This window comes from Myotis myotis, unplaced genomic scaffold, assembly GCF_014108235.1.
Source record: "Myotis myotis isolate mMyoMyo1 unplaced genomic scaffold, mMyoMyo1.p scaffold_m19_p_21, whole genome shotgun sequence".
NCBI lineage: Eukaryota > Metazoa > Chordata > Mammalia > Chiroptera > Vespertilionidae > Myotis > Myotis myotis.
This window is the reverse complement of record NW_023416326.1, coordinates 9518426-9544810: the sequence shown is the minus strand read 5'-3', so window position 1 is coordinate 9544810 and position 26385 is coordinate 9518426. Positions and strand designations below refer to the sequence as shown.

General features: G+C 42.2%; 1 protein-coding gene across 1 annotated transcript in view; it reads right to left on the bottom strand.

Moving 5' to 3' along the window:
• The window catches only part of USH2A (usherin), a 396481-nt gene that overhangs the window by 226292 nt on the left and 143804 nt on the right, over positions 1-26385 (bottom strand). Inside the window, exons 21-29 of the mRNA XM_036354768.1 lie at positions 20448-20578; positions 16659-16785; positions 14181-14282; positions 12927-13106; positions 11420-11550; positions 9549-9822; positions 4137-4340; positions 3922-4002; positions 695-892 (exon numbers count right to left, since the gene is read on the bottom strand). Coding sequence (XP_036210661.1) covers positions 695-892; positions 3922-4002; positions 4137-4340; positions 9549-9822; positions 11420-11550; positions 12927-13106; positions 14181-14282; positions 16659-16785; positions 20448-20578 — 1428 coding nt within the window. The remainder of the gene's footprint in view (positions 1-694; positions 893-3921; positions 4003-4136; positions 4341-9548; positions 9823-11419; positions 11551-12926; positions 13107-14180; positions 14283-16658; positions 16786-20447; positions 20579-26385) is intronic.

The window sequence follows — 26385 nt, the reverse complement described above, 5'->3', positions numbered from 1 at the left end:
ACCAAACTGCTGGCACTCTGATCCTCCTGTACCCGGACATAATTAGGTTTAATCAGCAATTTTACAATAAATAATGGTGCCATGAACTTGGGCTGGTCCCAGAGAGTGCATTTTTTGCGTGGTGAGGTAGGTCTGCTGGTGCTGTATGAACATGCAGGATCCCGAGAAGATGTCTGAAGAGCTTTAAGAGCTCTAGACACCTTTGACCTAATCTCCTGGGGACAGAGAATGGCAGCCTTGCACTGAAGCTATGCACAAAAGCCCATGATGACTCTTTTCACCTCAAATGGACGCAGGCTTCCATCTCATTAGATGGAACCATCATTAGATGGTTGTTTTGTTGTTTAACGACTATTATTTTTAATTTTTATGTGTTTTTTAATTGATTTTAGAGAGGAAGAGAGAAGAAGAAGACAGAGAAACATCAATGATGAGAGAGAATCATCCATTGGCTGCCTCCTGCCCACCCCTATTGAAGTTCTAGCCCATAACCTTGACCTCCTTGACCTCCTGGTTCATAGGTGGACACTCAAACACTGAGCCACGTCAGCCAGGCTGGTTCCTGTTTTTAAGCAGGCACATATAGATGAGTAATTAATGCTTTTGGAGGAAAGAAACCTTAAAGAATGCTTTTACTTAAATTCAAACAAAAAGCAAATGAGTAAGGTTCACTCCCTTGAGGAGTCGCCTCTACCTGTGAGGTTGCTGGTATGCACAAGCTCAGACGTGACACAGGGGGTGCGGGGTGGGCCGGGCCCGCCACCCTCAGGGCAGGCTCTCAGGATGTACTTCTCAATCACACCTCTGACCTCCACAGGTTCATCCCAGGCCACTTCCACGCTCGATCCGTTTCTGCTGCGGACCCTGGAGGGGGCGGGCGCGCTGCGCGGAGCTGCGGACGAGTGAGACAGAAAGTCAGAGGAAGTGGCCGAGCGGAGGAGACTGCTGCCCCGTTCTTCACTTTTAATGGCCGCAGTAAATCAGGCTCGACCATTAGCATAAATACCATTTATGAGAGTTGTAACTTTTCAGCACTGATTTAATATGACTGCACATCTTGAGCCATTCGGCTTAAGCGATATTTCAAAACCATCAAAACTCCATCGACATAACGTGCTTTCGAGTCTGGTCCAGGCTTTGCCCAAACATTTAATGGAGCCGACATGTTTCAAACATCACTCATAAGGGAGGAGGTGGACGGTGGGCAGGTAACAAGTTCAAACAATGGAACGATGCCCCCCTTTGAAGCGAGGTAATTAAGAGTGTTATTATACACAGCAGTTTGACACTTTTATATCTTCGGTGGGTTAGCCAAAAATTATCACAAATGTGATGATATTTTACTGGGATGTCTGATCTCACTTTCTACATTCAATTGTTCTCAAATTGTTTTTTAAAAAATCAAAATTCTCTCAGATATGATATACAGATGCATTCCTAATTGCATTTCAGGGGGTGGAGAAGCGCGTGTCCTTGAGATTCTACACAATCATTTTGGGGGATGTTTTCTACAGAGTATCAAAAAACACTAACACAGCCCAGCCGGTGTGGCTCCTTGGTTCAGTGTCGACCTATGAACCAGGAGGTCAGGGCACATGCCCGGGTTGTGGGCTCAATCCCCAAGGGGGGACATGCAGGAGGCAGTTGATCCATGATTCTCTCTTATCATTGATGTTTCTATTTCTGTCTCCCTCTCCCTTCCTCTCTGAAATCAATAAAAACATATTAAACACACACACACACCCACTAACACAAAAGAAGGGATTTTAAAGCAACTGCAAAACTTCACTTACAAGCTGTGTCCCCTAATTTTAAAAACCTATACATTTAACTATTTATCAGGTGTTTCCACTGATCTGATCAGTAAAAACTTCATCACAGCTGACTGTGCTGGGGACACAGAAAAGGCCCGAGGAAGCCCTGGCAGGATGATGGATGAGAGACCTGCTGTGGCTGCTCCTGGACTCCGGGGCCCTGTCGGGGACGGTCGCTCTGGGTTTCCCCCGTCCAGTAGCCTCCTGCTCGGACTTCACCGTTCAGACCAATAAACAAGGCCAGCTTCCGGGGAGACAACATGAGCACAAAGGCCGAGAGGAAGCGCGGAGGCGAAGCGCTGGGGTCTGTGCCGTGAGAACAGCTTGGGCGCCCACAGAAAGCACGCCGGCCACACGGTCGAGCTGCAAGCAGAGGGATCCCGGGAGCGATGCTGATTTTATTAGTTCTGAAATGCGGTGCCCAGCAAAGTACAGGGCTGTCTAACAGATGGTCTTCTCATAAGGGACAGAGCAAAACTGACTCCAAAATAATTAAATAGCGCAATTATTCTCCAACCCCCGGGAGCATGTCACTGCTCAGGGTTGTGGTCAGATTGTAAATATGAATTTATGGCATAAAGACTCGGTGGTCAGACTGTCGCTATAAATTCACTGCTCTATTTGCATATTTTCTCAGTGGTCCTCAAAAAGGAGACTAGTGAGCTACATTCAGTGATGTACTTTCCAGATACTGATTTCCGGAATCAGATGAAAGGTAGACTTTATGGCGTATTTGTTAATAAAGTAGAGAAGTGGGCCCTGGATGGTTTTCTCAGTGGTTAGAGCATTGGCCTGTGAACTGAAGGGTTCCAGGTTCGATTCCAGTCAAGGGCATTTACCTTGGTTGTCGGATAAATTCCTGGCCCTGGTTGGGGTGCCTGTGGAAGGCAACCAATGGATGTGTCTCTCTCACATGGATGTTTCTCTCTCTCCCCCTCCCTTTTACTCTCTCTAAAAATCAATGGGAAAATATGCTTGGGTGAGGATTAAAAAATAAAAAGTAGAAAAGTGTGCAATAGGGTCAGAGGACATGCCAGTAACAAGTAAATATTTTATATCAGAACTTTCTCCTAACTCTGAACATTCAATTCATTGTCTTCCCTACAAATAGATGATCATTTAAATCACCCTGGGAAAAGGGGCATGATGTCTTCTTCTGGAGAATCTGTAGGCAGAGAGCTTTGAAAATTATTCTTAGTAGCCCATCTCAGTACACAGTCATCTTTTAGAGGGACAAGATGCCGCAAAAGATTCCTGGGTCAGTCACCCTTTGTTGAGTAAAAAAAAAGTATGAGATAATATCTTGGTGAAAAACGTGTCTTTGGATAAACTGTGACTTGCTCAGGATCAATGTGAAGAGACGTCAAGTGGCATCATATGGAAATGTATTTGCCTCTCTCACAGATACTTGACCCAAAAGGGTAGAAGGCTTCTGACTCACACGACTTTCTGTGAGGAACGCCTTGCTGTGATGACACTACGCAAAAAGATGGATCGTCACCGTAAGACACTCAACACACTCATAAATCCATTGTCTGGGATGAGACCTAGGGCATTCTATCTAACTCTTAGTTGTCTCCACTCCAACTGAAAGAAAGAGTAGACCAGTCAGCAATTTCTGTCCCGGGAGAGCCATTCTAAGACCCTACAGTCAGCACCATCGCAAACGTCTGGCGTGACGGAACCAAACCCAGGTGCTTCCAACCAGAGCACAGGTTTCAAGGTCACCTTCTGGGAAAGGGAGGCCACCCCCTCAGTGGTCATCCCAAAGTCACTTCCTGGGGCCTGTCCAGTCTATCACAGCTTCCTGTCCTCAGCCTATTACTGTAGATGCAGGCTGTGAAATCCCTAAGACAAATTAAACGTTTCTTCTTCAGAAGAGGAAAGAGTCAAGCCTCAGCCTGTACTTACTAAATACCCGAAAAAGCAAAGCACTTCAGTCATCGGCAGATGCGTCAGCCAACCAAGGCACACTCCGCCACAGAGCGCAACATGCTCCTTGCGCCAAGACTGTGGTGGCCTTCCCTTTCCTTCACATGTGCAAACATGGGTGCACAGGCATGTGCGTGTGTGGGCACATAGATAGGAGGAGAGAAAAGCTACTTACCTGCTCCAGTTGTGCGCCCCCGGCTCCAGTCACTCCAGATAGAACCCCCTTTGTGCGAGGCCATCACGCGGTATAGGTATTCTTACATGGAAAGAGGAAGTAGAAGGAGTAAAACGTTAGTCCCTGAAGACAAGGGGAGAGGCTGGCAGGAGGGAACAGGACGAGGAGGGGGAGGAGGTGGGTGACATGTCACGTGGATGGAGCCCCCCCATTACCTGTGAAGGGCTGCAGCCCACGCTCCTGCGCGCTGAGCTCCGGGCCCCGGTACACCAGGATGGAGTCGTTCCCCCTGCAGTTAACGGTGCTGTCACTTGACAGGCATCCATCCAGATTGACTCTGACAGCGCCGCTGGACACAGATGCCAAGCGGAGGGAGGTGCCACGCTCAAACACAACGTCCCGCATGCAGCCGCCGAAACCTGGCCAATAGGGAGAGCCTGGTCACCCACAGGGCGAGAGCCACTCGTCACCCATCCTCTCTGTCCTCGGCAGGGCATCTGGGTGAGGGGGGGGGGGGCGTTAGATACAATCTCTAAACCTGCACATCTCCTGGGGGAACCCTTGGTGCCCCCTCCACTGTCACAAGGAAATGCTTATATTGGGAAAAAATATAAGCAGATGAGTATAATTCAACTGAACTTTATTCAGCTGAACGCCTGTGCTATGACTCTTCAGGTCTACATTTCCTCCTTGTGCAGATGCTCCTGGAGTGATATTTAGCTCATTGCACATTAAAGCAGAGGTGGGGGGATCCACATGCCCACGATTCCCAAAAATTAAGTTACCTACACAAGTGAGTGTTTAAGGGCCACAAAAATAAGTATCCCAAGTAGCATAATTTTTCAACAAGATCACTGGGGGAGAAATACCATTTGAGGATATTATGCAGGACACCAGGAGGGGGGACAGAGTTCTGAAATACACTGGGGTCCTCAGATACTGCTCTGCATCCCTCACTAATCGCTTCGGAGGCACAGAACGAAGTCCCTGTAAAATCCACAGACAGAGGGGCTACGGCTGTGCTTGACCGTTTTCACTGTATTCCACACCGTGAACATACAAACGGTCCCAGTTTGGGGTTCGAGGTGGCATGACAGGGACCGGGGTTGTTTTGACAATGGCCACACCCAGAAGTGTCCTTGAATGTGTCATCCACGCAGTTCAAGCCCATGAAGCTGAACCACAGAACGTGGAGAAAACGGAGGGGGATGCCCTGGTTTTTAGTTGGAAAACTTCAGGGCAGCCAGCCGGCTGGGGGACAGCAGTTGCTCTCAGTGACACTCTAGTGGGTGTAAACAGAGACCAGCTCAGGGAGGCTTGGCAGTTCTCTGCTCAGAAAACTGCACAAAATGGTCATAGAAGAAATGAGCAGCCTGCCTTTGAGATTGCCGTTGTGCGCACCTACACACACACACACTCCTGAACTGAACACGGTCAAGTTCACAAGGCCCCTAGGACATGATTAGCTCTTTTCAAGACGAAAGCACCTCAGCGGAGAGTGGAAATAAAACATCATGCAAAGGCTGAGCAGTAAAATAACTTCATAGTCACAATGAACACATTGTTCTCTTCAGAGTTTCTATGGTGTCTTATTATCTCTCCAAACACATTACGTGGGCCTATTTCCTTTTTAAACGCCGTTGCTATTATTCACATTCCTTTAGGCCCGGCCGATCGATACTGCTGGTCTGTCGTGAACACACAGTAGATGCTCCGTAGTTGGGTGAATTGAATTAAAAGCAATGAAGCTCAATACAAAGGCATCTGCTTGAAAATTCCAAAGCTAAGAATTCAAATTTCTTTGCCAGTGATTTTCTGATGGCACAGAGCTGAATCACCCGACATCTCTGCACCCTATCAGCCAAACAGCGACCACGAAAGGCAGCTGTGGCCAACACCTGAGCTGTTATGAGAAACCCCGTTACTAAGGGACACAGTTTCAGTTGGCAAGACGGAAAGAATTCTGGAGGTGGATGGTGGTGATGGTCGCACAACAGTGTGAATGTACGAATGCCACTCGACTGTGCATGTAAAAATAGTTAAGATGGCAAACTTTGTTATGTTGGATTCAGCGCAATCTTTAAAATTGTAAGAAAAAATATCTTAAAAATTAATTTACAGGATGGGATTTTAAGTGTGGGAATGTCCGCAGACAGAGTCTGCCTTCATTCTGGAGATGAAGAAGGCCCAGCCGAGCCGGTGGGGCTCAATGGCTGAGCCTGGACCTATGACCCAGGAGGTCATGGTTTGATTCCTGGTCAAGGGCACAGGCCTGAGTTTCAGGCTCGATCCCCAGTGTGGGGTGTGCAGGAGGCAGCCGATCTTTGATGTTTCTATCTCCCCCTCTCTCTTTCTCTCTGAAATCAATGAAAATATATTTGAAAACAAACTGCTATGTTCATTTTGTATCCATTCTGAGGAATTCAAACATTTTCAGAAGATATCCTTGGGGATCGAGCAGAGGGTTCTGGGAATGAAGTCTGCAACGTTCTTTCCCACCTGCGCCGGGAGAAGTATTCCCATCAGGAACACTCCCCACCTTCCTTCCGGATTTGAATGGGGCGGGAGGATAAGAAGAGGGGCGAGGGTCTGTGAGTGGGAGCAGTGTGGGCGCCTCCTTTTCTTGCTTCCTTGCCTTTGTGAGAATCAAAAACAAACAAATGAACAAACAAAAAACCCTCCCACTTCTATGCCCGCTCCCAGGTCGCCACATAATTGAAAGGTGGCCCAGAACCCTGGGCTGACACCTCAGCCAGGAGCCCTTCTGAAGGAGGCAGTCCAAGGCTAGGCTGGTGGTCTGGCCGGAAGGCTGGCTTCAGCCCCCAGTGCCACCCCCTCCAGGGAGCATGACCTGTGACATCATGTGCCATGCCCGCACTTCCAACCTAGTAGTCAGTGACAGTCCCACAGGCAGTTCTAAGCTAAATGCCCAGGATCTGAGCTAGTACATGGCCAGTGAAGTATGTTGCCCAGCATATCCACAATACACAGAGAACTTAATTTGCATTTGATTCCAAGGAAGATTCCAACATTAATGGATAAAAACAAAAACAAAAACACACACACACACACACACACACACACACACACACACACACACAAAAAACCAGCCCTGGCCCTAACCGGTTTGGCTCAGCGGATAGAGTGTCGGCCTGCAGACTCAAGGGTCCCAGGTTCGATTCCGGTCAAGGGCCTGTACCTTGGTTTCGGGCACATCCCCAGTAGCGGGTGTGCAGGAGGCGGCTGATTGATGTTTCTCTCTCATCAATGTTTCTAACTCTCTATCCCTCTCCCTTCCTCTCTGTAAAAAATCAATAAAATATATTTAAAAAAAAAACACCCAAAACACAGCCCTGATATGACCACAAAACAGAGGCTCTGAAAGAGGTGCTGATGGAGAAGCCTGGAGAGATTTCTAAGACTGTGGATAACAGATGGAAACAGGTACAGCACGTGAACTCGAAGAATTTGAACTGCAGCTGAGTTCGCTGTGCAGCACCTCTACACAGTGAAGAGTCTCCTGACATCCGTCTGAAACATGCAGTGACTTGTAAAGACCAGTAGCAATCAAAGCATCTGCGTTGGAATCGGAGGAAACAGGGTCATAAAATATGCATTTTTAATAACCTTTCTAGGCAATTCCAATGTATGTTGGTGAGCAGTAACAACAATGATGATGATGATAGCTAATTTTATTGAGTTCCTACTATGTCCCAGTCCTAATATGTACTGTACTTCATATTTTATCAGTGGTTTGAGACCGCCTGAGGTAGCTGATACTGCACTGATAAAAATTTAGTATTGCCCATAAATAAAGTATCTTTCAGGATTATAGACTAGGTCACAGCGTAGATTAAATCATTCCCCTTGGGTCTAGGTTGATGTTCTAAACTTCTGTCATTATAATATGACAATCCCAGTTTAAGCCATGTCTCTAGGGCCCTCACGGGAATGGGTGTTGGAACACTTTAAAGTAAAATGCATGGTAGGGATTTTTCCCCCCCCTAGATCTAAATAAGGTCAAGTCATCTTGCTCAGATAAAGGGTTTCCAAGCTCTCTTTCACCTCAGCAACCTGAATTCAGGAGAAGCCTTTATATGGATGTAATATTTCCAGCCTCTGTTACATCTTAAGTGCCTTGAAAATGTCATTACTGTCGTACACCTCAGATATTCATTAACTCCTTACCCGTACCCTTCTAAAAGTCTTCTTAGAGCTTGCCATATATTTTCTATTTGAAGGCATTTAAATCTTTATGTACTTACCAAATAGGCAAAAGCTGCTTTGTGGAAATTTTAACCATTCACAGTGCATGGGTTTTGGAACTAGGTAGAGACCATTTTCTACGTGGGAGCATGCCGGGCCACAGGCTGGGGGTCTCTGTGTCCCGCCCCCCACGCCTTATAGCAGCGGTTCTCAACCTGTGGGTCGCGACCCCATTGGCGATCGAACCACCCTTTCACAGAGGTCACCTAAGACCATCCTGCATATCAGATATTTACATTACGATTCATAACAGTAGCAACATGACAGTTATGAAATAGCAACGAAGATAATTTCATGGTTGGGTCACCACATGAGGAACTGTATTTAAAGGGCCAGAAGGTTGAGAACCACTGCCTTATAGAGAAGGAACAGCGGCCCATGCCCATGAAGAGAGCACTTCTTATAAGAAAGTGGACATTGACGCCTGGACGCCCGACCAAAGGGCTTGCTGGCTGCTTTCCAGCCACATGACTTTGGACAAAGTACTTTCCTCCCTGCTCTTCAGGCTCCGCATCAGTCAGATGGGGACACAGATACGGCAGTAACACCTAACCCGCAGGCTCCTTAGAGACAACAAGCTCCATCTCGTGGAAAGCTCTCAGCACCATGCCCGGCACCCAGCACAAAATCGGCCATTGGTACCTTTCAAAATAAACAATTTATCTAATTATGCTCAATCTCATTATGTGAGTCAAATGCTATGAGTTGAGTTATTTTTTCCTCTGCTTATGTTAAAACCCGTGATATGAGTTAAATACTTCAGTATGACTCATGCACTCATTAACTTTTCCTTCCTGGTTATGAAGAATCAATGAAACATAGATTTTTTTCACAAGCATGTTTGAAACTTGGCTAAACCCAGCTCTCTGTGTGCGTTGCTGCAGGAGGGGGCCGTGGAGATGCAAGGAGACACTTAGCACTTACAGTAGAAAACAGCCCTGGTGACCTGAACGGCCGTTTCCCAGTTGCACACCAACCTAATTTATGTTTTTATTCTGTAAATATAGATAATGATCAGTCTTCAAAAAAACCAAGAAACACATATGTTTTCCAGGAAAAAATAGAAGTATATAATATGTAAATTAAATTTTCTGAAGACATGTTAGAATACATATATTCATTATAAATATAATGATTATGGAGGAGGGCATGCTCCTAAGGGCAATATACAAAACTATGGAAAGACGTGACATATATATATTTTTTGTAACTTCACATTATGCAATAAAAGGGTGGGCGGGAGTTGCTTTTACCCTGACTCTATCGCTACATCTTGAAACAAGAACCACCCAAACAGAACCACCCAAACCTGGTAGGACCAGGGCTGCCATGATTTGGCGACTCCTCCAGGTGGAGTTTACCTGGCTCCAAACCCAGGTGTGCGTGAGAGTCCTGCAGCTCGGGGGGGACTCCTCCCAGGTAGACGGCGGAATGCACCGCCAGCGGCTGGGCTCTGGGCTGTGACACGAGCTCCATCAGTTCATTCAGTCTGGCGGACACCAGGGCACCTTCCTTTCGAACTGTCACCTTATTCCACGTCCCATCACAGTAGGACAGCCCCAGCCACAGGTCCACTTGGGTGAAGGTAAGACTGGTGTTTAACCGGAGGCTCAGTATTCCACTCTTCAGCTCCACCTGCATTCATAGTAAAGAGCCAAACAAGTATGAAAAGACTAGCTCTCAGAGGAAGGCAGGGGAGGAAGGGTGGGTGGGTGGGAAGAGATCAACCACAGACCTTGTATGCATAACCCATGGACACAGACAATAGGGTGGTGAGGGACTGTGGGGGATGGGGATGGACTAGAAGTGTTCAATGAGGGGACATATGTAATACTTTCAGCAAAAAAGATTTTTAAAAAAATAGACTAAAAATGACACTTTGGGAGAGAGGAGAAGTTCATTTTCTTTAAAAAAAGCAAGGAATGTACCTGAGCCCCACCAGTGTGGCTCAGTGGTTGAGCATTGACCTAGGAACCAGGAGATCACAGTTCGATTCCCGGTCAGGGCACATGCTCAGGTTGTGGGATTGATCCCCAGTGTGGGGTGTGCAAGAGACAGCCGATCAATGATTCTCTCTCATCATTGATGTTTCCATCTCTTCCTCTCTCTTGCTTCCTCTCTGAAATCAATAAAAATACTTTTTTTTTTTTTAAAAAAGAAAGAGATGTCTCTGAAAGCGCTCTATAAAAAGAGTCTACTTTGTTTTAAGCCAAACTGGAGTAGCATACAATGAAGTACTTTGCAAGCTTATAATTGACATGAAGAATACTGTAGTGAGTCAAAGGAAGTCATAGGCGGCAATGATTATATGACATGACACAACATGAGGCAGGCAGATACTTTTTGGGGATGCAACGAGGTAAAGATTATACACAAGCATAGGTGACTGAAGAGGACAGAATAGTTTGAACTATGGTTCTGTTTTTGAGTTTTTGGAAAAGGAGAAAATACTACTTTGTATATCAATTTAATTTTGGGGGGGGAAATATGACAATAAGAAAATGAAATGTCAAGCTTGATTAAGTTTATTTTAACTGGTTAGTGAACTCAATTTCAAATTTGTAAGACATATTTTGATGTACTATTTCAGTTTTATTAGTTTAAATCTCTAACTCACATAATTGCTTCTTTCAGATTAAGGTGCCATTTTCTAATACGAACATAGTTTGCCCAATTTTTCATGAAACAGGAAATGCCTCCACTAAGTTTTCCTTCAAAATGGTACATGCTAGCTATTTGCCCTTCTGGGTTGTTGTTTTGTTAGAAGTCAAATCGGCAACCACAGGATACTTAAAAACTTGAGCTCAATCGTGTCTAATGAAACAAATAAGTAAAGCCAGATAAAGATTACTACTTTTGCTATGTGTAAGCAGCATCTTTGTGAAGTACATCGGGTAAGCAGCTCTTCATTTAACTATTCATTCGTGCAATAAACATGGAACCCGCTGCTATGTTCTATGTACCTGCTGCTCTGAGATAAACACTGTCTAACAGCAGAGAGGGTATGTGAAGTAACACTGTAGCCAAGATGGAAACGGGGTTGATGAGAGAGATCTGGGAATCGGGAACGGCCTCCAAGAATGGAAAGTGACGTGGCTTGGGAGAAAAAAATAAAAACAAAAGTGAATCTGGAAAGAAACCCCCAATTTAGTATAATGTAAGCCCATGGTTTGTTTATTTTACAATGGAATCTGACATTTTAAAATATGTTTAATTAAAAGAATTAACGTACGGCAAGAAAATCAGGTCCGTCTTTGTTGTAAATGAAAAGGAGCAACCCATTCAATTGGTCTGTTCTGAACTTGAAGGAAATCTCAAAGTCCAGGCCGCCATGAAATGTGCCTGGATCAAGTTCCAGGAACCCTTCAAAGAAAAGAATATGCACATATCAGCACGTGGAATGGAAAACTGCCAGCACTGTATGTCCTAAGATACCCTGAGGATACACACTGTGGCTGGGTAAATCTCTCACAAAAGAAGACGCCAATCAATGTTAAGAAATCTCCCTGTAGCCCAGCTGGGGTGGCTCAATGGCTGAGCATCAACCCATGAAACAGGAGGTCGAGGTTCAATTCCCAGTCAGGGCACATGCCCGGGTTGCAAGCTGGATCTCCAGTACGGGGCATGGAGGAGGCAGCCGATCGATGATTATGTCCCTTCACTGATGTTTCTATCCCTCTCCCTTCCCCTTCCTCTCTGAAATCAATAAAAACCAACACACACACGTAACAGAAATCCTGTAACTTTACAGAAGTGGCAGAAGGAACGTGGCACACCTTTTAAGAGGAAGTACTTCGTTCTTTAAATCAAGGCTACAACTAAGACTGTTACTGTTTCATACAACCATTAACAATAAGCACTTGCACTGACTTCATAGAAACTCTGAATAATGACAGTGACGAGAAAGAGCAATGGAAATGTACGCATGTGGCCTTCTACTCTGAAAGTAATTTAAGCAACGTAGTAACTGACCAACCTCATTCTAAAGGCAGGAGGCAAAGGTGGGCTTTCATTTGAAGAAGAAGCCATGTCCCCCAAGCGGCCATGCTCCCCTCCACCCCTCACCCTGGGGGGCTTCCAGGCAGAGAAAGTAGCTGGGGACACACTAGGGACACTGCACCTCCCCCTTGCTGCAGCCTTGGGACAAATGGCAGTGACAATGGTTATATTCTCCAGCTCTCCCTTCAGGACCTACTTACCTCCTTACAACGCTGAACTTTTACTCTGAGAAATACTGGCCCTCTACAGGATAAACAGGTATCTGTGGGTTAATCTGGTAACTCCTTTAAAACATTTTTTTTTTTTAGAGGTAGAGGAAGGAAGCAGGATAGAGAGAGAGGAACATCATGGATCGGCTGCCTTCTGGACACCCCCCTACTGGGGATCGAACCCACAACTTCCCCTGACTGGGAATTGAACCAGTGACCTCTGGAATCCTGGGTCAGTGCTCCACTACTGAGCCACATTGGCTGGGCTGAAACATCTTTCTAAGTACATTTCATTCTAAGTAAAACAATGGACTGACAAATGGGTACTCAGAGCTGCTTTGGGCCATCACAGAGCTTCCGCATGAAGAGATATTTATGATTCTTACCATTTATATTACATATTTAAACTCTGGGCATCAGGCATAACTAGGTATTCACATGAGGTCTAAGTAATTGGGCAGGGGAGAGCCAAGTACGCCAAGGATGGAACATGGGTGCACAGCAATGACCAATGGCTACGTGAGAACCTACCTGCTCCGAGGAAATGGGCTCCCTCTTGCAATGAAGAGGGACATCCCTCCCAGATGTCATAGGAGTTGACTTGCTCTTCCGAATTCTGCCAAACCAGAGGCTCCCAAACAGCGGAGGGGTTGTAATTCTTCATAAAATGCACATCCCTGAGACAGCCCACAAAACCCTTTCGGACTATGCCTGCAGGAGTTGACAGACATCAAGAAATATGTCTTGTGAAAAATGCTTTGCTAGCAATTAATTTTATGTGCAATTAAAATAAAAGAATTGGGCACTCGCTCTCTACCTATTTATTGCAAACTTCTTAATGATTCATGTAAATGCCACACCACCACCTATGCTAAGTGGTTACAGAATATTTAGCCCTGGTTCAGACCCATCCTATATGGAGAAAGAGATGCTAAAGCAAAAACCCTTAGTTTTATAGTATTAGCAAGAATATTGACTTTTGAACTAACAAGGAGATTTCATTAGCCACTGTCTTAAAAATGAAAGATTGGTCACATTTTAAAAGTATTTGAAGGAAGTGTTTCTATTAAATGTATGGTTTACAGTTTAGTTCCATCATCATAATAAACTAGTCTGTTATACAAGTCAGTCAGTAAGTTGACCTCATTTCTAGGAAGGGTGATTTTGTTTCCTTAGATTAATTTCATTCATGTTAGTTTTATTAATTTCACTTTAGAGTCATGTTTTGTTCTATGTCCTCAAATATAGGAATTAATTTGTGCCCCAATTCCAGCACTTAGGGCACGTGGCTGGGATTATCTGTTGGCATATCTGCTCTCTCCATCGTGGCAAAGGCCTCATGTTAGTCCTTGACAGATATCCAGGGCCTGAGTAGTGCCTTGCCCACCGTCCAGTCAGTTCTTTGCCCCATTCACTTAAACTGAAAATCAAGCCACTGCCATTTCTGTTTTCAGTGTGGTTTTGTGTTCAATTTAAAAATCTCAAAAAAATTGACACATAACGCTCAAATAAAACATCATAACTTTGACTGAAATTAGTATAATTCATTTAAGTCCAAGTTTAATGAACTGATACATCAAAGACTAATCACTAAGATTTTCAATGCAAGTAATACGTGGTTCCTTTGGGGGGGGAAAGAGACCTAGTAGAAATCTGTGGCATATTGATACAGGAAACCAACATGACACATAAAAGAATACATTACTCGTATTTTTCAGCAATGCCATTTGATACTATTCTAAATACTGGCGACAACATATCAATCCCGTGCCTCCCCTCACTCACCGGCGTCCTTCCTCAGGACGGCGTAGCCCCGCGGCAGGCCTCCCACAAACACGCCCGTGTTCTCTCCGATGACAGTGCTGCCGTTCAGGAGCTCCGAGGAACCTGGGAGAAGAGAGAACCCCAACCTCAGCAGGAGGGTCTTTTTCTTTTTTTAAAATATCTTTTTATTGATTTCAGAGAGGAAGGGAGAGGGAGAGAGAGATAGAAACATCAATGATGAGAGACAATCATAGATGGGCTGCCTCCTGCACGCCCCCTACTGGGGACCGAGCCTGCAACCCTGGCATGTGCTCCCTTAACTGGAATCGAACCTGGGATCTTTCAGTCCACAGGCCGACGCTCTCTCTATCCACTGAGCCACACCTGTTAGGGCTGCAGGAGGATCTTTTTCTACTAATTTAACAAACAATTAACCCCTTCACTGGGCTTTGGGGAGTTCGCTCTTTCTTGGTCCTCCTCTTACCTTAGTCCCCATCCTGGTTAATTTTCTTCACATGTTCCTCTTCATCACCCCAAATGTCTGGATGTTGAATGAGCCAGACCTCTTCCCCTCTCTGATCTCTTTCTCCACTTACAATGATGCCTCCGGAGGAGGAATAGACAGGGGGCTGGGCTCCTGTGCGAACTACCAGGGCCAAAGACCAGAGGGGCCTGGGGCCCTGATTCTATTGCAAAAACATGCAAATCAATTTCCTTCTCCCAGCCCAAACCATGGCAAGGAGCCCAGGTATGCCTGGTCCCTTAACTTTAAATACAACCCCTCCGTTGTTTGGGAGCACCTCTGCCGACAACTCCCACATGTCTCTCTAGCCTGCAAATCTCCCTGAACTGAGTCTTGTATGTCCAGCAACTCGCCTGGTATCTCCATGTGGATCCAGCCTCATAGAGATACAAGACTTAACACTGAACGCTGAACATCTCATTCTTCCAACCCGCTTTTCCTGATTTCTGGTCCACCTTAGTTATGGCGGCTACATTCTTCCAGGGGCCCCGGCCCCAAACCTAGCAGTCAGGAGCAGCACCCTTTCTGCCAAGGGCCAGATAACATATATTGTAGGCCTTGCAGACCGTACAGCCCCACGCAGCCACAGACAACACGTAACACATGGATAGTCACATTTCAATTAAACTTTATAAAAACAGACATGAGCTTACAGTGGCCCAAAGGTGGTAGTATGCCTGTTCAAATCCTTTTAATGTAACATCTACAATCTCTCCAGATTCCTCATTATATCCAGATATATATCCATTGCATCTCATTGCTTCCCTGGTTCAAAAAAACAAACTTTTTTTTTTGCCTGAATTATTTTATTACAGCAGAAGCCTACTTACAGCTCTCCATTGCTTCTACTCTTGTTCCCATAGAATGTATTCTCGCAAGAGCAGCCAGAGTGTTCCCTTTAAAGAAAGAAGTCACTCCACGTGGCTCCTCTCTCAGAGTTCCCTAGCAGCTTTCTTCTTTCCAAGTAAAAGTCCTCCAAGCCTCACTTCATACAGTCCTCATGGTCTCTCTGACCTCACAGCCTGCGCCAGCCCTCCGCCCCTTTTACATCATATGCTGGCCTCTTGCTGGTTTGTAGACATGCCACATATGACATCTCCCACCTCAGGTCCCTGGACCTACTGTTTCCTTGGCTGGAAACAGCCTTCTGCTGAATACTTTCCTGACTGTCCCCTTTACCCCTTTAGATCTCTACTCAAGTGTCAGCTTAGCAGACAGGCCATTACTAACAGTCTTTAATAAAATCCGAACATCCCCTCCCAACACACACACACCCACCTTTCCCTCCTATCCTGCTTTATTATTCTCAGCATGTTTCTCACACTTGTTCAATATATATGTATTCTGTACCCTGTCCCTCTCCCACCTAAAGTGTAAATTTTGCTCTTTGTGTCCAGAATTCCTAGAGCAGTGGGTGGCACATAGTAAGTGCTATACTATATATCCTGAATGAATTAATAAAAGCCTGAAACATCATATAGGTACTGTGACTGTCCTATAATTTCAGGATGATGACAGACAGGATAAGATGGAAAGACATTCTACTTAGAATTGCAAAGACAGGCTATGTAACCTCAACAACACAACCCACCAACCATATAAACTGGGAGAAGTTATGTACCTTTTCTGAGGCTTGGTTTCCTTATCACTAAAATGCATATAATAACTGCTTTATTTTATTTTTCTTCTTAAGTCAAAAGTAACATGAAGTTCAGAACGTAAGTACAAGCCCTGGCAGATTGCAAGGAACTGTACAAGATACGAAATTGCCAATGATGACTTTGTCTTCTTTTTCCTTTACTGAAACCCTACATAGATAAGAATATGGTTGCCAGACTTCTTTTCAGAGGCACCCAAAGGCCAACTCAAATGCAATTTAGATGAAATTGTGTGAGGAAAAGGTGAAAGGAGAGATATAAAAATAAGTATGGCAACATCAGCATATAAACAGCCACTTATATACATCAACTTCTTACCTGTGTACTGCCCGTCCAGCGTGATCCAGCCAAAAGCCTGATGCCTCACAGCAACTATGTCATGCCATTTGCCATCATTGTATTGTTTATCATCATCATTAGTGGTGGTCACTTCCACTGAAGACCCCTGAAGGGAATGAAAGAGTGAGTGAATGAATGAATGAACACATGTTCAAATAAAAATACATATACAGAGTGGGGAAAATTAGGTTTACCGTTGTGAGTATACAAAACACAATTTATTCTTGTATTATCATTTATTAATGACTATATTATTTCCCATATGAACAATTGTAAACCTACCCTGAACAGAACTTCTCTTTGGAATAAGAATTTCTTACAAGTACATTTACATTTTGATGAACTATATTCATCAGAAAGGTAATGAATTTTCTATTTTAAACTTTTGTATTTTAATTTTTGTCAGAAATATTTAAAAAGATAAGAAGTTGAAACTAATAAAACACTATTCAATTGATATTGTTTTAATGACAGGGAAAGGTCTGGCAAGTTAGTTTTTCTTATGTACATTACACTACTAATAAGGAATGCGGTCACATTAAAATCAGCCAGCTACTAAAAAAAATTGACCATACGTGTTGTGGTTAAACATAGTACCGAATGCTTGTACTCTAAAATCTAGCATTCATACTTATGCCTCAGGTAATAGCATCACAGTTCAAATGAGTTTCTAAGTGGGTACTAATAAATGACAGATATCAAGAATTGAGATTTGCAAAAAGGATGTGGGGGTAAGAAAAGAGAAGGAAAAAGAACCTTCTGTCTCAGCACTTTACAACCAAGTGAACACCTTTTCAGTACATCACGACTGACACAATGGTACTCCTTTAGAGTGTATGAGCAAGTAAGACTAAATAAAAGATATCTGAACTTTGTCACCATCATCATTTAATACTACTAATAAGAAAAAGCAATCAGAAAATTATTCTAAACCTTCTAAATAAATAAATAAATAAATAAATAAATATTTCTTTCTTAATGAAGTTTATTTCCTTAGCAACACTTAACTTCAATCCAATAACAATATTTAAAAACCAAAATTAAGATAGGGTAAAATATTACAAAATATTCTATTACTTGGAATGTTTCACAAAACTACTTATTTTGGTGTGTTTTTCAAAGAGAGAAAACTGATCATTATCTGCTGTAATATGGCTGAAGATTTATATCACAAAAAGTGCAATGTTAACCATACTATTCAAAACATTTATGTTTAAATTTCCCTAAAATAGCTTCAGCAATATAACATGTCCATTCTACACATTTAATTGGCTCCTGTCAGGCCTCATACAGAGCATGACAACACGTATGACATACAGAATTTCATATTACAAAAAAAAAAGCAGCGTTTAATTTCCCAGGAGTATAAATGGCTTGCTTCTCTCATGGACAATATCCCAACCTCTATAGACAACTCGATTGGCAAGGAAAACGACCACTTGGTAAGTCCATTTTCTAGCCCTTGGATTTTCATAGGCTGATTTTTCTTATATCTCTTTCCTCTGCATGCTTTTTTTTTTATTTCCTTCAACCCTATTTCAACATTTTAATATTTTACAAACACACATTTCATTATCGTAGTTTAATAATTAAAACCAGAACTGGTGTCGTGCCCAATTAATGTGCCCTGGTACTATGCCCATTAGTTTTTCCATTAGTGAATTCAACAATACTAATGGGATTACTAGCATGGGATGCTAATTGGGCGTGACATAAGAAACTGGCTTACTTCTTAGCATACCCTTGCTAATGATGAAATTAATGAGCATTTTATTAAATGCTGTCTCATCAAAGTGTACTTAGTTAGCGTTAAAATTGTTACAAACGATGCTGCATTCTAAAAGATCAGGTGCCCAAGTTAGTGCTTCTTCATATTATGTTTGGCAACTATCTGAAGTATGAATAGGTCTCTACATTGGAAATCGCATTTATTGGAGATAACGTCAAGGCAAGAACATACAGACTCGGTATGTCAAATGTGCTTTCTACTTAGCATATTATTCTTTGATCATCATTTTAAAGATGATCTCCCCCAATCAACGGTAAGAGAATAATGCTGTGATTAATTCTGGTGTCATGTCATACAGTTTGTTCTTCCCATTTGGAAGATATCAGACATGTTAAACAGAAGCTATTCAGAATGTTGGAAACCTTTCACTGTCATAGCTTTCTAGTAAATGAAATCAGAATGCTTTGTGGATTTCCTGTTAATGTCACTGAACATAAAATATTTAAATGATAATCACTAGTCAAGTCATTGGCGGTCAATAAAATATCATCTGATCAAGTAAATTCAAACTGAAACCAATCCAGTAAAGAATGGAAAGATTATAGCTAATTGTTAGAGACTTTAAAAAAATACTATTAAAAATTGTAGTCATTTGTCTCTGCCATGACTCTTAACAACGGTTCCAAGAGTTCAGTTCAGAATATGATAGCACATATGTAATTTTAAATATTATGAAGAATCTTTCTCCCTTCCCCTAAATATTTATCCATAGAATGCACTGGATAGCTAGAAGGGAAACCAAATAAATTTTTACACCTGTAGCCTCCATGTAGGATTACATTGTATGTTATGCATTCCATTCATTACTTATGTTCACTAAGAGATTTTTATACGAACAAAGTACACAATAACTTTGAGTTATTTTGAAACTATATGCCAGACAGTAACTTTAAATTCCTAAAAATGCTCTTTTTACAACTCAAAATTTAATGATTTTGAATAGATTCAGGAACTATAATTTAAAAATAACCATTAATAAAAGTAAAAGTATCTAACTGATGAAACAAGTAATTAAACTGTTACACAATCTTTAAAGAGCTAGAAATCTTATTCTAGAAAATGGGTAACTGTCTTCGAGCCTGAGTAGTAGTTTACTAATGATTTTCAAGTCATTAAATTAGCCAATCTGTCAACAGATATTTCTTTATTGAGCATGTACTATGCTTCAAGGGTTGTGTGAAGCCTCAAGAATATATTTGAGGACAAAATAGACTTTTCCCTCAGTGGATTCTGCAGTCTGGTAAGAAAGACACATTAAGGAAATAACTACTTATCTGATGACTACAATAGGATGTTCATTAGATAAACTCATCTCAGGTAAAGCCCCAAAGTAAATAAAAGAGAAATAGCTTGGATGTCAATGGGAGGCATATCAAACAAATATAAGCTTCTTTAAACCCGGGGGAGCTCCTACTCTGTGCAAGGCGCTGTGCTGCTAGCCCTCCCCAAAGAAGAACAAGCAATGGAAGAATATTCCCCAAATTTATTTAAAAGTTCTCATCTTCATTATATAAGGAACATATGGTCATTAACTGCGTCGAGTGCAATTATGTGTTCTGAAAGTTAGCTCTGCCATTTTAGCTTTGGGCAAGTTATATCACTTGTGTAAGTTTCTTTTTCTTCATTGCTAAAGTGGGGACAATAATGGTACTTACCTCTGCGTTTCTGGTGAGGATTTGATGTGAAAACATGAGCACTTACCTTAGTACCTGGCACCTAAGAAACTCAAAAATCTTAACTCTTGCCCAGCCGGTGTGGCTCAGTGCTTGAACATTGACCTATGAACCAGGAGGTCATGGTTCGATTCCCAGGCAGGGCACATTCCTGAGGCTAGATCCCCAGTAGGAAGCATGCAGGAGGCAGCCAATCAATGATTCTCATCATTGATGCTTCTCTCTCTCTCCCCCTCTCCCTTCCTCTCTGAAATCAATAAAAATATATATTTAAAAACATCTCAACTCTCATAAGTAATCATTTACCTGAGGATCAAAGAGAAAATAAGGACGTCCGTGTTTCAACTGAAGAGCAAAGTACTCCTCTTGGTTGCCCGGGGACGCGGCAAAGACGAGCAAACCTTCAGGCTCCCTTGTTCGGAAGCTGGCCTTAATGCCTGTGGGACAAGGGCAGTCTGCAAGTCAGTGCCGGGTTTGTTGATTCTCCCTGATAAATGTACATTTGCTTTCATTATTATTTATGATGCAGTAAGTACAGTCAAGCAATTATACTAGTACAAGGGGACCTACGAGGAGGAGCCTAGCCGCTTGGTCTCAAATCTATCCCGTTATGAATGCCAACTTGGACTTGGAAGCCCAAGCCTGCACTCCCAGGAATCCATATATAACGAAGGTTAAATTTATGCAAAACTCATCAACGGAACACATATGGTGTCGACCCAAAATAGGATACTCAGAAATATCCATTTGACAGTGTTATCAGAGTCCTAAAAGTCAATGGGTTTTGGACACGAGTGAAAGAAACAAGGGCCCTCATTTAATATACTTGCGTTCAAAGAACCGGTCCAGTAACAAGCTAAGAGTTGGGAAGACCTGCTGCAAAGTGGTCCGCAGAGTAGAGCTAATGTTCTGAAACACCATTATGTAACCAGAAGGTCTGCAGCCTTCCGAATTTTAGGGTCTCCCCTGGCCTTCACATCACCTACCAGCTTTACCTTAGACACATCATGCTCCTGTCTCACAGCAACTTCTCCAGCTCAGGACGCAGGGCAGTTTTCAGTGGTCACATAGACACCTTCCCATTGTCACCACCTGGTCCCACCTCCATTCTACCTGGTATCCCACCTGCCATACTACAGAGGCTTCCCTTGTGTGAGGCATTTCACTTATTGCATTGAAATTAGCAAAGAAGTTCAAGAGGCACAATCTTGATTCTGAATGAGTTACCAGTTTAGTTGGAAAGATCAAATGCATACATATATATAGAGTAACTAGTGGGCCAGTGCACAAATTCATGCACGGGTGGAGTTCCTTGGCCTGGCTGGTGATTGGGCCAATTGGGGCTGTTTCGCCTAGTCCCTATCAGGGCCGGCTGCGGGGAGGAACTGCAGGAGATTGGCTGGCCAGGGAAGGTTGGCTGTGGGAGTGCAGTGACCACCAGGGGGCAGCTTCTGTGTTGAATTGCCCCCTGGTGATCAGTGCATCATCATAGTGACAGGTCGACTGGTTGTTCGGTTGACGGGTCGTAATGGTCACTTAGGCTTTTATAGATATACGTTATATGGTCAGAGTCAAGTAAAAGCTCAAGAACATACACGGGAATCATGTACCAACCAGCTCAACAGCACAGCACTGAGTAACTCATGGATGCTGATTTGAGTAGTAACACCACCAACCAGAATTATGAAAGTCTGAAGGAGAGAGAGCTCCTTTCAGGCTGGGCTGGTAGGGAAGGGTTTCATTCTGAGTTCAGCAGACTGCAACCACCTCAACAACCACACATGTCTAATCGACCTTTCCTCATGCTTCAGATCCTGCTAGGAAGATGAAATAAATAGGTATAGCTAAGATAAGAGTTACCTATCCTGATATAAACCACATTGTTTCACTCACACTTTATAGACAATTGGGACTCTCAATGTACAAGAAGTATCAGAGATAAAAGATGCTGTATTAGAGGAGTCTATCCAATTGGTCAAAGATGTATCAAGAACTGCTGAAAAACAACATGAATTAAATATGCTAATGTGATAGTCAAGGTATATTTGGTCACGAAATTAACTGTGGTATGGAGAATGGCGTCTCAATGCATAAGCTCCCAAAATTAAAATAACACTCTGCACATAAAAACAATGGATTCTATTACACAGATATTTCTTTGCTCTCATAAAGAAAGCAAATCCTCTTGGTTTCATTATCAAATATCCTTTCTGCTCCATTCCCACCCAAACCAATTGCTTGGAGATGGAACTCTAGAGGTCTGAATGGAGCATTAAGGAATGTGAAAGGATACATATAGAACCAACTCTGGCTATATGCTTATTTGAATTATGCAAATAAGTGCAAAGTTAGAAAAGGCATTTCTTTGTACTTGCTGGCCATTAGCAGTGCTAAAAATGTCTCTATTAATAAACTATTTATGGCTAACCAACCTATAAATACATGAATAACAAAATCTTTATTGCCTATACTTGACAAAATAATATTGAAAATAATCTGAAAAGATTATAAATGGCCTGGAATTAATCCCAAATGGCTCTTTATTATTACAATACCAAAGTTTTGTTCTTATCCCTTTCAACATATATTGTTTCTTAAATATTTTTCGAAATTAAATTGGTTTTTAGTTGTTTATCACTAAAGAATTTGGGAAACAGTAGATCAACATTCTAAAAATTTCACTGGAAGTACAAATTGGGATAAAAAGTAAGAATGAGCCCTAGCCAGTTTGGCTCAGAGCATCAGCCTGCGGACTGAAGGGACCCAGATTTGATTATGGTCAAGGGCACATGACCAGGTTGTGGGCTCGATCCCCAGTCGGGGGCATGCAGGAGGCAGCCAATTAATGATTCTCTCTCTTCATTGATGCTTCTATCTCTCTCCCTCTCCATTCCTCTCTGAAATCATTTATCTATCTATCTATCTATCTATCTATCTATTTAAAAAGTAAGAACGCTAGAGAAAAAAACAAGAATAAAAAGTTTTACTACATGAAAGTTTTGGGGAAACTGACATTAGTTATAATCTTTATAAAACAAAAAATACTCTCTTAGATCTTTTGAAGTAATTCTCCATTTCCTCCTGTAACACTCAAACACAGTGGCTGAGTATCAATGTTATGAGGACTATGATGCATCTTGAAACTGTAGCTGGAAAGAGGGAGAAAGAGCCCTCAAAAAATGTTTTCCACAAGAAACATTTCAGGTGAGTTGTAACCATAGAGAAATGGAATTCCCTGGGAGGGACCACCCATGCGGATTCTCCACTATCAAAAGCAACCAAGTCCAATGTTACAAAATGCAGCCCATGCCACCAAAGCAAGGCTCAGATGGTCCCTTCTGAACAGCTTTGATCTTAAAAGCCAATAGAAAACTATAGGCTGAAATTACATGAAATATTAGGTTAAAATACATCAATTTACATAGATCTGTCAATATCTGTGTCTATCCATATTTACCAGTCCATCCTTTGATTTCTAGATTATACCCCAAAATGCTGATATAACCGCTAATACAAAATCAGAATTTCACATGAAAGACTGCTATGTTATGAGAACGATACTATTTTTAATATAAATGCTTCCGCCAACATCTGAGTCATAAGTTGTCATCATTCCTTTTTATGTGTATGTTATTGACTGTATTATATATATTCAATTTCAATCCCCTTAACAGCTAGAATATTTCACCTAGGACATAAATACATTCCACATCGGGCTCATTTTAGAAAACTGTTGTGAGTTGGAATCAAGTCAGGATAGTTCTAAAATATGAACTGAATGCCAGTTAATGGCGACTGAACTGTAATCTATACATAATAGTTCATTGTTTTGTAGAGCAAAAGATAGAAAATTCAGTGTGTATTTTGGTCTCCTAAAATAATGTTTTATCTTGATATCTTGTAAAATGGTTAGTATTTTAACAAGTGATTCTAGCAAATAAAGTTTACGCTTAGGTTTAAAAAAATTTTATAAAGTGAATTTGTATCATGTTTACTTTTTGTTTCTATAAAATTGAAAAAATTAACTTTTGAATATATATGTATTAATCGTATCACTTCTATATCATGTTTTATATCTAGGTGCATTAATGTTCATGTATTTACATATATTATTCATATACACACTTGCCCATTTACATGTGTACACATATGCATACATGTTTCATAGAATTAAATTTATATTGATTCAAACTGAATAAAAGGGAATTTCAAAACTTTAAATATACTAAGTGCACTAAAATATGTTGTTTCATTTTGCAAAACAAGTATTTTAAAAATCAATCAAGTTTCACTCACTGTAGCATTAGCACAATTGCTGAGTGACTTTGACCTTGGAATGATTTCCTTGTCTTTTATGTCAAGTCTAATGGTTGGAAGTGTTCAGTGACCTCAAGCAGCATTAAAGACATCTGCTTTGGGGTTTCTACACCAAAGCCTCCCCAGTAACAATCTCAGTGGGTGCCAAGCAATCAGTCTAATATGAACATATATTTCAGACTCCTTTGGAGCAAACTAGGGTCCTGGAAATGGAGTAAAATAAAAAACAATTTTCCTTGTGGCACTTTCCAATAAAATATCGTGAGCTCAAAATAAACTCAAAAGGTCTTATTTCCCATTCTGAAGTAGAAGATAATGTTGAAGACAATGCTATAAGCACTTTATGGTTCTTAAGTGGAAGAATCCTCACTGCAAGAGGGAATCTGAGACAAAGGAGCAGGCTAGACTTCCAATTTTGTGACGAGTGAACAAATACAAAGCAGAACAACATCCGGGCCTTCTGGCTTCCTGGAGATCGACACTTAATCACATGTCTAATTTTGAGTGTGCTGAGCTAAACACATAACACCGCCCTCGTATAAGCAGAGAATGGAAGGAATGAGGGTGAGAGAAGGAAGGTCCATGGCAGCTAGGTCATCCTCACCGCGACACCAGGGCCAGTCAGCCCGTCCCTCCACTACCCACTGCATCTTCTTGTCACAAGAAGGGCGAGGGGAAGTCAGTCGCTGCCTAGAATCACATGTCGTTGCTGGTCTTCTATAGTTAGAGCAACCTCAGTTTGCTAAAGATCAAGTGGTTTTACTATGATGGCATTTTGTGGGACTCTTCAGAGAATAAGAATATTTTACAAAAAGGGCCCCATCTTCTCCTTCCACACCAAGGAATGGCTAAACTCTAAATGTGATCAGACTGCAATATTTATTATCTCCAAAAGTTACTTTTTGGGAAATACTAAGATACCAATAAGTGCATGTTGAATGAGTAAAAGAGTACAACCCTATAATCCCTTTAATAGCCTAGGTCAGTGGTCGGCAAACTGCGGCTCGCGAGCCACATGCGGCTCTTTGGCCCCTTCAGTGTGGCTCTTCCACAAAATACCGGCTCTTTCACAAAATACCGACTTCTGCACACAGGCCACGAAATTTCAATCACACTGTACGTGCGCACCCGCACGTGGTATTTTGTGGAAGAGCCACAGTCAAGGGGCCAAAGAGCCGCACGTGACTCGCGAGCTGCGGTTTGCTGACCACGGGCTAGGTCACAGTATAATCACTCTTACTGCTACAAAGGGACTTCTTATATGTAACTAGTCCATTCTAACATCAACTTAATTCCTATTTATTTTGTTCATTCTATTATGGGAATTGAGAATAATAATTTGCAGGGTAATAATGCATGTATTTGAATTTGGTTACTAATTCATTCCTGATACTTTATCAACATGACACTAAAATTCCAGGTCAATTCAATTCAGTAAAAATAAGTCAAACTTGTTTTACAAAACCAATCAGAGGAAGGTTTCCCTGTGTGCAGACAAACCTATTCATGAGCGAAGTTTTTACTTTAATTTTATTTTTTTAAATATATTTCATTGATTTTTTTTACAGAGAGGAAGGGAGAGGGATAGAGAGTTAGAAACATCGATGAGAGAGAAATATCGATCAGCTGCCTCCTACACACCCCTTATTGGGGATGTGCCCAAAACCAAGGTACATGCCCTTGACCGGAATCGAACCTGGGACCCTTCAGTCCATAGGCTGACGCTCTATCCACTGAACCAAACCGGTTAGGGCTGAACAAAGTTTTTAATCAGTTCATATAGCTGCATCTCCTCTAAACTGCTATAAATCTATTGGCCATGTTTGGACATAATATCAAGAATGGAAAAGGTTAGATTCTAAAATGAAACTGACAGCATCTACTATGGACTTGAGAGAGAGCCTGGGATAGGATGCATCTCTCCATC